This window comes from Electrophorus electricus, chromosome 1 (assembly GCF_013358815.1).
Source record: "Electrophorus electricus isolate fEleEle1 chromosome 1, fEleEle1.pri, whole genome shotgun sequence".
NCBI classification, from domain to species: Eukaryota; Metazoa; Chordata; class Actinopteri; order Gymnotiformes; family Gymnotidae; genus Electrophorus; species Electrophorus electricus.
In genome coordinates, this window is record NC_049535.1 from 8,372,501 (window position 1) to 8,384,041 (window position 11,541).

Here is an 11,541-nt window from a genome sequence, read left to right on the forward strand (position 1 = left end):
ACAATAGACTGCCTTTTACCATCAATATTCAAACCCAGCGAGTATTACTCTGCTTTATCTAGCAACACACCCTCCCACTAAACGCAGCAACATTTGCAGAACACAAACGTTGGTACCATGACCCCCAAAGGGTCATGCAGACTCCACTGTCACTTTCACATTTCACTTTTTAAAGGGTAATAGACAAGTAATTTGGCGGAATAAATAACCGGAGGTAACTGTGTAACTGGTGCGGGTTGTCAGAGGTTGTAAAGGGATACAACAGCCCAGTAGGGAGTTCAGTTGTAAGAAAAAATTGCAATAAAGGACCTATTCAGTAGCCTTACTAAAATGAGGATCAGAGAAAGAAGCCTATAGTTTTATTTTTTCCCCTTCACGCTAAAATAACATTTAGCGCTCCTCTCCATACAGAGCATTTCACGTCTTCATGAAAAAGATCTCATGAAGTATTTTAACAGCCCGCATTAAAAATATTGATTTAATGTTGAAATATCATTTCAAAATATCAATAATGATAATATTTTGTGGCATTTTATAATATGACTGTAGCCTAATTAATTAATCCACATAACTTTATATTTATGATTGCGTGAAATTAAAAAAATACATTAATTAATTACAATTTGCAGATTTCCCACCAAAAATGTTTTGTTTTTCTTTACCCTACGATTTGCCTATGAGTCATGCAAATTCCTGTTAATGATTTGTTTATGGTATGAATTGTTTGTTGTTGTTTATGAGGATAAATGTAGGTTGTATACTTCTTTCCTCGTGTAATCCATATCCACAATCGCTGTATTGCTTATACGGGACACAACATTCTCTATTAGCCGTACCCATGCATCTGAATGTTCAGAATTCTGACATTAACATGTAATAGTTATCTTGGTGAGACCTTTCATCAGTGTTAAGAGTCCAATTAAGTTGGAATTTTCTTGGATGAAATTTCCATCAGGCATGTTAAAAATAATATTTAAAACAATTATTGTATGATTACTGTAGAAGTAAGATAACAATTTACCTTAAATAAACATGTTCTGCAATCATCTTTGCTTGTTTTGTTATGAATTATAATATTACAATAGTTCACATCAGATAAACTGTAACTGAGGGATTAAACATATTAATTGTAATTGTTTACAGATGTTTCAGGACACGCAAATAGGAAAACTTGCAAAGCCTATTGTTTTCAGGCACATTGTAAGAAGGCAATCGACTGAATGGTTGATTCAAACTGACACCTTTTCTCAACGGGTCATTGCATCTCTGTTCTCCTACTAAACCCGGTCTAGACCTAACGTGACTACTTGTTCCTTCTGCCATAAACAATCATTAGTTAATCCAAAAACATGAAAAAACGCCTGCATCAACTTAAATTAAATAAACACACTCGCCATATCTACGAAAGGATCTTAACTACTCTGAGGCTGACTACAAACGTTGTAAGGGTCTAGTTTGCATTTCTTGTTCCACATGCTGCTTCTGCTACTACTACTACTACTACTACTACTACTACTACTACTACTACTACTAATAATAATAATAATAATAATAATAATAATATAGCTGTTACGAATTATTATTATTATCATTGTCATTAGTAGTAATTGTTTAGTAGTGTTAGTAGTAGTAGTATTGTTGTTGTTTTGCTGTTTTTGTTTGTTTGTTTGTTTGTTGTTGTTTCACTATATCTCCGTTTTTCTCCAAATGTTCTTTCAAGACATAGTGGCTTTTTAGATTTTTTTTCCCCATTTTTTCGCCTTTTTCTTGTAAGATGCACAGGCACGTTTGGAGAGCAGTAGGCATCCACACTCACCTTTTTGGAGCATTCTTCCACCAGAGCTATTTCCAGAAAGTATAGAAACTGTGGAATAAATATCAATATCGTATATGAGTTTTCTTTTTTAAAGCTTTCCAGTGATCCTCTGTGTTGAAGACAAACCCCTGTACGGGCAGACAGGGACTGACAATGAACCAAGCTGTCAGTAGTGTGGAGTGACTGAGAATGTGCGTTCGCCTCTGAGTGAGTGAATGGAAGTATGCAAATGAACGTGAGAGTTAGCGAGTGAGAAGGCATGGGCGCGCACGAGATGGGGGAAGTAAAGAGAGAAGCTTAATACACCTGATTGGTGATGTTCGAATGTATCAATCAATCTGCTCCTAGTTGCGCCTTCGCTGTTCCTCAGCGGCTCATTAGCAAAGTCTGACCTCTACCATCTCCTCCCCACAGAGCAGTTCGGGAAACGGGGTCGAACGGCAGGAAAGTGCTGCTACTGAGCCCGCTGATCAGTCCACGCATTCAAATGCTGAGCGCCCTGTCTCATATACATTGAATACAGCCTCATTGCAATACTGTTTTATCGCGTTTTCACTTTAACAATATGCATTTTTTACTATTGATATTAGATTAACTATGGTGACTTGTTTTTGTTGTTGTTTGCGCTGTTTTACTCTTTTTAGATGGGCGTTACCTTATTTTGAATGTATTTGCAAAGAGGACTTATCCTGCATCATAATTATTTAACGTATTTACTAACGTATATGTCTTAAATTAAATTTGGTATTCACCAAAACAAGGTAGGTTTTAGATCCAAAATTAAGTATTTCTGTTGTACTAAACAAATCAATAGCTGTACATCATGCACTAACAGATGGGGACTCAAAAGGATAAACTGCGCTGTACAATAACTGCCCTTGCAAATGGATTCTGGTGTACTGGGTAAACCAATCGCAAACACGCCACGTGCCTTTGTTTGCATGAATATCTTTGGAATCACTTTAGCACAAAACTGCACAGCCTCCAATATGCCCGCGTGTCCTTTTTTATAATTTAGTGACGCATGTGTTTGCAGCCTTTTCTTGAAAGTCGTCAGCAGTGTCAAAACTATTTTTCATTGGCTCATGCGTGGCTATGCGTCGTATTTTATGCCAAAAGTTGTACTTCTGCGTTAATATCTCGGCGTATCTACAGTTTCACCACTAAACACAGCTCATTACAAAAGGCGCCGAGAAGGACTTATAACAGAGGTAACGGGAAAAGGATAACAAGAAAGAAGAGAATGTTTTGAGAGTTGGGAGGTTTTGATGAGAGCAGACCATAAGCATGGTGGTGGTATATATTTAAATTCGTTAATACATGTAAAAAGTCAAAGACCACCAGTAAACTAGAAGGTGAAAGAGAGGCGCTGATCGGCATCACATTCCACACCGGCCCACAAAAACGATGTCGGCAAGGAGTCTGCAATGGCCTGAAAAGGGGGCCTCAGCGAGTAAAGGATAATAAAACAAGCTTAGGCCTGTTTTTGCCCTACGGAGCAGAACTTTCTCCAGTCAGTGGTTATTCTTATTCTAAATCGTGTTTTTCTCTCTCTCTCTTCGTCTGTTACTCAGATATAACACTATCTTATAATTGTGCTATTTTTAAGTAAAATATTCTAAATTTGCTTAGTTCAAACAAAGTTTTCTCCAGCATCTACTGCCTCTTCTCTGTCTCACTTCTTGTGGCTTGAGGTCAAGCTAGCGTTTACATAACGTTTGTTGGTGTGACGGATCTAATGCACATGTCTTACTGAAGGGAATGTTAATGCGTTTTCCTTCGATATAAATAGGTTAATTCAGAATATTTAATTTCATGCACACTGGGAAAAACTCTCAATAAGAAACGCCATTCCTTGATACAGACACAGTTTTATCAATTTAAGTTTTAAACCAGCATTTGCAGCTTGCCCCGTTTTAACTGTATAACTGCGTCAGTTGGTGATGAAAACTAAATGGTCTTGCATATTCGGGGTTAAGATGTCTTATTAAGCATTCTTGCTTATGCTTCGGGGTTATGCTTCGGGGTTATGCTTCGGGGTCCATACGGCGCAACGCTAAAACTACAGTGATAAGTCTTGCCACTTCTACTTTTGGACTCAACAAAATGGATGTGAAAGAGAAAAAGATATTCTATCACAGCCAAAATCCATCGTTTGATTTGATGATTGAAAATACAATCTTACAGATAAACAATTAGTCCAATTACGACCCTTTAATACTAGGTATTGAAAAGGAATTCCTGTTTATGCCGTGTTTTTGCCGTGTTTGCAAAGTGGTTTAAAACTTTAAAAAGGGCGACTAACGGGTTCAGGGAGACTAACGTCATGTTTCAAGAGAAGCATTGTGGATATGAAAACGTCTAAAATAACATACAATATTTCACTGGCTTTCACTGTTTTAATGGAGTGTAGAGAAATGCAGAGCCAAGAACCAGTGAGGGAATGGACGGCTCCACCGTCTCAATCCTTTCTAATAAAAAAGCTTGCATTCTTGGCCGGGGAGCAGGACGAGAGAAAAATAATTCCAAGCCTTAACTAATGTTTTCAACTATGCACTAGGTACAATCAAAGTATTTTTATGCGGTGAATGGTGCCAACTTAGCGCAACATGTCGGCCAGCAAGGGCAAGTTTGATGGTGTAATTCCTTTGTGTAACAACAATGAAAGGTTTAATGAAGTACTGGACATATTTTCCATCATAGGCTTGTCATTTACAATTCTGTGTCCGTGATTTCCTGCTTTCTGTGGTCTCGATAACAGAAGTTTTCAAATATTTCTTGAATATTTAAATATTCAATTTTAAACTTAGCTATTTTAAATAATGTCTTAAATAATTTTAAATAATTGTTTGTTTTACAATGCCATATAATATAATAAATATAATATAATATAATTGAATAATCTGCCAAATATTTGTTAATCATTTGTAAAATGTTTTATAGCACATTAAAACTAATAGCAGTTTTATTAATTATGCTTTATTAGTGTTGATCACAGGAGCATGGGTTCCCTTTCTGAAGCTTGGTTCATGCTCTTGCCCTCAAGGAGTTTACTGTCAATTTAGCTTGTTTATTATGGGCCTCGACAATACATGTTTTCTGTAAAGCTGCAATGTGGCAATACGTTGTAAAAAGAGGTATACAAATGCATATAAATTTGAATTAATAATATTTACAAAAATATTTCACAAATATTATATAAATATTGCTATTGTTGACAGCCCTAAAAGTAGTAAATTTGTAGATGCTATTGTTAGAATAATAAATAACATTATAGTTACATTATAAATACATCATAATAATACACTTGAAAGAACTTGATGCCTTTTAGCCTATTATTAGGTATACAGCTGTAAGGTAATAGGAATGTCATACATTTTGTAGGCTAACTGCAATTGTTTTAGAATAAGCGTTTGAACTGTAATAAAAATGGCACCAAAACACTTTTTTTTTACAATATGATCACAGATGTTCAAAGAAAATTTGATGTACAAAGAAAATTGCAAAAGTTTTCAAATTGACATTGTCTTACGCATATTGTGTTAAAGTAAGAACAAGTATGTATCCACATACCGTGCAAACTGAAACATTTTTCTCTGAAGCAACATGCTAAATGTAAATCTTTAAATTCCTGCAAATAAATGTATTTCTGCCGCCATTGTCACAGACTATAATTATGTAAAGTCATAGTCGTCATCTTATCTGCGTAAATTTGACTTTCTAACCAATACTCTGCTAATACCAGCAATTGTTCTTTTATCCATACAGCTGTGTGAGAAAACCCCAAAAACATTCCCTTGATGTTAGCCTCAGCGTGACACTGTTACAATTAGACATTGATTGAGAAATTATGAGAAATTATATTAGATGAATTTAATAGGTTGGTCTCAATGGGAATTTGTATTGAAACAAAAAAGCTCACTATAATCAGGGCATTAGGGCTTTTTTAATCATTTAAAAATGACCACCACCTCCTTTGTTTATGTGACGATGTCGACACAGAGGGCCTGAGAGACTAGGCTGCTAGAAAGTGCTCTTTATTGTCCATAGTGAAAACAGGTAGTGTAGAACAAAAAAACAAAGAACAAGAATATACTCCATAAGGCAGTGTGGCTCTCCATCGTATACTCAGTAGTAAGACCACTAATGTGCAGCACTGCCTTCCGGGACTTGTTGGTTTAAATAACGAGGGAGTGAAATGTGACAGAGGTGGGTATGATTGGGAGCGGGGCAGCTGTGTGCGTTGATCCGGAGCTGTAGTGGGCGTGTGCCTCCTGTTGGATGGCCGGCCACACCTTGACAGACCCCACCTCCCTCTGAAGACCCCACCAGCCTCCTAGAATGTGATCTGCCCATCCAACATGGAGCAGGCCTCAGCAGGTGTGCCCTGTGAAAGGAGGCAGTGAGGTCGGGGTCTAATACCTGGGAGGCTGGTATCCAGCAATGTTACTCAGGACTGTACCCCTCCCAGTCCACTAGGTATTGCAGGTTGGTACCCTTCTCCTTGAATTGAGCAGGGTGCTGACCCTGTAAGATGGTCCTCCTTTGACCTCCAGTGGTGGGGGTGGAGCCCCTGAAGGATTCTCCTCCTCAGAGACGGGACGCTCCAATACCTGGTGCAGGGCCGACACTTGAAAGGTCATTGATGCCCGACTGTGTCCAGACTGGCCTATCCGATAGGCCATGTTATTCACCTGGCTGGTTACAGTGTAAGGGCCCTCATATCTGGCCTTGAGTTTGCCTGATGGCCCAGCCTAACCGTCCTTGGTAGCGACTCACCTTTTTGTCCAGGTATGAACTGAGGGGTCATCCTGTGCCGCCTGTCCACCTTTCGTTTGTATGCTGCAATAGCTGAGCGCCACCTCTGGTGTGTCTCCTCCCAAACCTGTTCACTTTGCTGACAGAACTTCTCCACAGCCAGTTGGTCAGAAGCAGGGGGATTCCAGGAGTAAAGCAGAGGCTGGTAGCCTAAAACACTCTCAAAAGGGGTAAGGCTCGTCCCTGCATGACAAAGGGAATTCTGCGTGTATTCCGCCCAGGAGAGATATGTGCTCTAAGTCTTGGGATGCTGTTGAAAATACAAGTGTGAAAATTTCCTCAGCTCCTGGTTTACTCTCTCTACTTGTCCGTTCACCTGGGGGTGGTAACCAGAGGTTAGGCTGATGATAATGTTTCGTTTTTGCAGCAGCTCTTTCCACATCTGCAAAGTAAACTGAGCCTCCTGGTCTGAAACAATGTCTTCAGGCAACCCGAATTGTCAAAACACATTGCAGCAGAGCAGGTCTGCTGTTTCTAATGCTGCGGGTAGCCCCTTCAATGCAATAAATCTGACCATTTCAGAAAAGCTGTCTATGATATCCAATATGGTGGTGTTCTCCTCAGAGACAAGTAGGTCCGTAAACAAAGTCTATGAAAATATGAGACCACAGACGCATGGGAGTAGGTAGAGGGAGCAGCTTACCTGCAGGTGGAGTGCATGGCATCTTGCTGCGGGAATAGTCCGTGCACTAAGCAATTTACCTGACCACATCTTTGTGCATTGCAGGCCACCAGTAAAGTGCACTCAACAGCTGAGCCGTGCGTGTCAACCCCGGGTGTCCCATTCCCATCAAAGTGTGCGGCCATGTAATGAGGGCTCTGCGATTCTAGGACGGAACATAGAGCCGGTTCGGTGGACAGTGTGGATGCAGGTTAGCAGCTTCTTTACTGCAGTCTAGATCCCAGGTTATCGCTGCTAAGAAGCATGAGGGAGAAAGAACCAGTTCTTGGCTGGTCGATTGAGCTTCGGCGTTGTACTCCCTTATGTTTCTCTCTGCTGGTCTGTGGGTGATTCAGAAAACAAACACGGAGAAAAAAAGTGACCACTGAGCCTGCCTGGAATTCAACCACTTAGTAGTTTGGAGGCATTCAAGGTTTTTGTGGTCGGTTATTACTGTCGCACTCTTTCCAGCCAATGTCTCCACCCCTCCAAGGTGAGTTTCATGGCCAGGAGTTCACAATCTCCCACTGAGTAATTCCGCTTGGACAGGCTTAACTTCTGTGAGAAGTAGGCAATAGGCCTCAATTTTCCTTCCTTCTTTCTTTCTTGGGATAGCACTGCCCCGACTCCAACATCCGAGGCATCCACCTCCACGATAAAAGGCTTCTTGGAGTCAGGTTGTGCTAATACGGGCGTGGTAGCGAAGGCAATCTTTAGCTCCTCAAAAGCTTTCTCTGCTGCTGAACTCCATTTGAGGCATTTTGCTTGTCTCTGAAGTAGGTCCATGAGTGGTCTGGCTAAGGTGCTAAAAGATCTGATGAACCTTCTATAAAAGTTCGAAAATCCTAAAAACCTTTGTAATTCCCAGCGTTACTGGGGTCTCGGCCAACCTGCCACGGCCTCTACCTTGCTTTGTTGCATACGTACTCTACCATCTCTTATACTGTAGCCCAGGAAGCTCACTTCTCTGTGGTGGAATTCACACTTTTCCAACTTGCAGTAGAGGTGGTTCTATAGAAGAGCACAAAAGAAGGGTACCGAGAAACATGCATACGTCATGTATATGTTAGTCAAAGCAGGTGGAATAGATCAGGAGGGAGCTGTGGCTAAACCATACAGTAGAACGAAATACTCATAATGACAAGAGGAAGTACTGAAAGCTGTTTTCCATTCATCTCCATCTCTGCTCTTAATGAGGTTGTAAGCATTGCGCAGGTCTAGCTTTGTAAAATATCAGGGTCCCCTCAACTACTCAAGTGCAGCAGGGACCAGGGGAATGGGATAGGGATATCTAACCAATAGTCCGTTAAGTCCTCAGTAGGCAACACAGGGTCTCAAGCTCCTGTCCTACTTTTTTACGAAAAACACACTAGCTGACACTGGCGAGGTAGAGGGGCATATTTAGCCCTGAGCCAAAGTCTCCCTGATGTATTGTTCCATCTGGGTCTCCTCTTGGGAGAGGGGATAGACTCTACTCTTAGGTGGTATAACCCCTTCCCTTCATGATGTGGAGGTAGCTGGGTAGCCCTCACTGCACTAAAAAACCTCTGCCAGGTCTTAATACTCCCAGGAAATGGTATATTCCTTGTCAGCATCAGGGCTCTCTATTGATGTGGACTTGTGAGGTATGGCCTGACTGAGGAAGCATCACTGGTAGCATGAGGGCACCCACTCGAGGATTTGATTCCCAGACCACAGCAGGTGGGGGTTGTGAGAGCGTAACCAAGGGAAGCCTAATGTGAGGGGGTAAGAAAGGGAGCAGAGTAAATAAAAGGATATGTGCTCTCTTGGATCATTTATTTCGAGGGTAACTCGAGGAGTGAAATGGGTGATGAATCCTGAGCCCACAGGTCCCCCATCAAGTGCTTGCACACTTAAAGGAGAGGGCAGGGAAATTGCAGTTATCCCCAGTTTCCTTGTAATTCTCCACTCCATCACATTTCCTGCTGCTCCGAAGTCCACAAGAGCTGTAGCAAAAAGAGAGCGGCCCTTGTGCAACACCTCTAATCGAAACATCAACAGGACTGGAGAGCAACTCACCAAATCGTTTCTCTCTCTCTGCTCCCTCGGCTTACATCTTACCCTGGCCACGCTGAATTGCATGGGTTCCTCCGGGCTTCAATAAGTACAGCTGGTGAGGTAACCTCCAAATGCAGCAATCCTTGGTGAAAATGATGAAGTCTCTCCTGCAAGAGGCAGTCATAGGTGATAGCCAGATGAACAGCTTCATTCAAGGTAGAGACCTCAGGTTTGCAGGCTAATTCTGCCTGCAGTTCTCTCCTTAGTCCACTCAGGAACATGTCAATCAATGCTGGTTCATTCCAGCGAGATCCTGCGGCTAGTATTCGGAACTCCATGGCATAGTCAGCCACTGAATGCAGCCCCTCTCTCATCCACACCAGGGCCACAGATTTTCCCCTGGCAAAAATGATGAAACATGGCCTTAAGCTCCTGAATGAAACTGCAGTAGTCATTCAACAAAGAGAACGATTTGACTACCAGAGCCACTCCGCAGACTTGGGCTCTTTTTGTAAGTCTGGAGATCATGAAGGCCACTTTGGCATGATCGGGTAAAAGTCACACTGGACCACAAACCCCTCGCAACGCTCCATGTCTCCAAAGACCTCAGGGGTGGCGATCAGGCACCTTACTCCCTCTGTAACAGGCTTAGGAATTGGTCAGCTCTCAGGAATTGGGGTGAACCTATTCACCTGTCCCTGAAGTAGGCCCTGCACAATAGAGCGAATCTCCCTAAGTTCCAGTGTCACCGTTTGAACAGATAGCGGCTGTGCCCATTCGGGACTGCTCACCTCACTCCCAGTAGGCTGCATATTCTGTGAGGGTGGTGACACAGAGGGAGCGAGGGACGGGGTTGCTAGAAAGTGCTCTTTATTGTCCATAGTGAATACATGTAGTGTAGAACAAAGTACAAGAATATACTCCATAATGCAGCATGGAGCTCCGCTGTATACTCAGTAGTAAGACCACTAATGTGCAGCGTTGCCTTCCAGGACCTGAAGACCATGAAGGTGATTGGGACTGGGGCAGGTGTGCGCTGTGATCCTGAGCCAGAGTGGGCGTGTCCCTCCTGCTGGATGGCTGGCCACCTGTGACAGTTTAAATAGACTGGATAGACGTTTTTATCTAATCAATAGTCTAATCAGGATATCTAATCAATAGTCCGTTAAGTCCTCAGTAGTCAACACAGGGTCTCAAGCCCCTGTCTTACTTTTTTCCGAAAAAAACACTAGCTGACACTGGCGAGGTAGAGGGGTGTATTTAGCCCTGAGCCAAAGTCTGCCTGATGTATTATTCCCTGATGTACTCTCCCACTGGAGGCAGGGGCTGGTTGGGTGACTGAGAGGGGAGTAGCTATGGAAGGCAGGTTTGGTGAGGTTCACAAGACTGGCCAGTCCTAGTTTGGAGCAAGAATTCAATGGTACAAAACAGGGATATACCATTAGCACTGTTATCCATACATGCTGTTCAGCCTCCTTCTTGAGTTTGTTGTGATAACCCCTTCCACTTTCATTCAGTTTTAACCATAACAAAAGTCTGAAGTGAGCAGTTGCTATAATGACACTACCCACCCAAACCTCTGATAGCTAGCTAACCATCAAGTTCGACACAAAGATGCAGTTCCTACAAAATGACAAAGTTGCTTTCAGTCTGTCACTAGAAACAATTCATGATTGACCAACTATAGCTACCTTTGGGTGAGCTTTGTTTTGCAGCCAGTTATCAGTTAGTTGTCTCTGGTTAGTTTTTTACCAGTTTAACGGACTCTGCGATTAACTCGTTTAAAATTGCCCTTACCTCATACAATGAAGTTCCTCCTCTCCATCCTCCAGCTGTAGGAAATGTTGCTTGCTAGTTAACTCATTAGCCAATTGCCTATTTAAAGTACTTGACCATTTAAATTGCCCAATTAAAGTATTTAGCATATTTAGGTCTGAAGTACCTAAATATGGTCACTACTGCTGTCTACTAAACTTCTAGCTAGTATATGAATTAATACATAAATTATCGAGCAATTTAACACATATGTGGATCCCAAAAATAAACAGACTTGAGCACTGGTTTATCAACTTATAAGATCTGTAGTGGTCTGGTCTGAAAATTCATGAGTGAATTTTGACCACTGTGGCTTTCCATATATTGCAGCCGAGCAGCAGTGTACCGTGTTATTTTGTGTTCACTAACAAAACCGTTTAGGTGTTTTTCTAATGTTATACTGATGTGTGTT

General features: G+C 41.7%; 1 protein-coding gene across 5 annotated transcripts in view; it reads right to left on the reverse strand.

Moving 5' to 3' along the window:
- pax6b (paired box 6b) overlaps positions 1–2,135 on the reverse strand; it is a 36,973-nt gene extending 34,838 nt beyond the window's left edge. For 3 of the 5 annotated variants that reach the window (XM_035532016.1, XM_035532015.1, XM_035532008.1), the window contains exon 1: positions 1,817–2,135. In XM_035532016.1, coding sequence (XP_035387909.1) covers positions 1,817–2,077 — 261 coding nt within the window. In that variant the 5' untranslated portion in view covers positions 2,078–2,135. The remainder of the gene's footprint in view (positions 1–1,816) is intronic. The other 2 variants (XM_035532032.1, XM_035532021.1) reach the window with 1 other exon arrangement.
- Between the last annotated feature and the right edge of the window lie 9,406 nt (positions 2,136–11,541).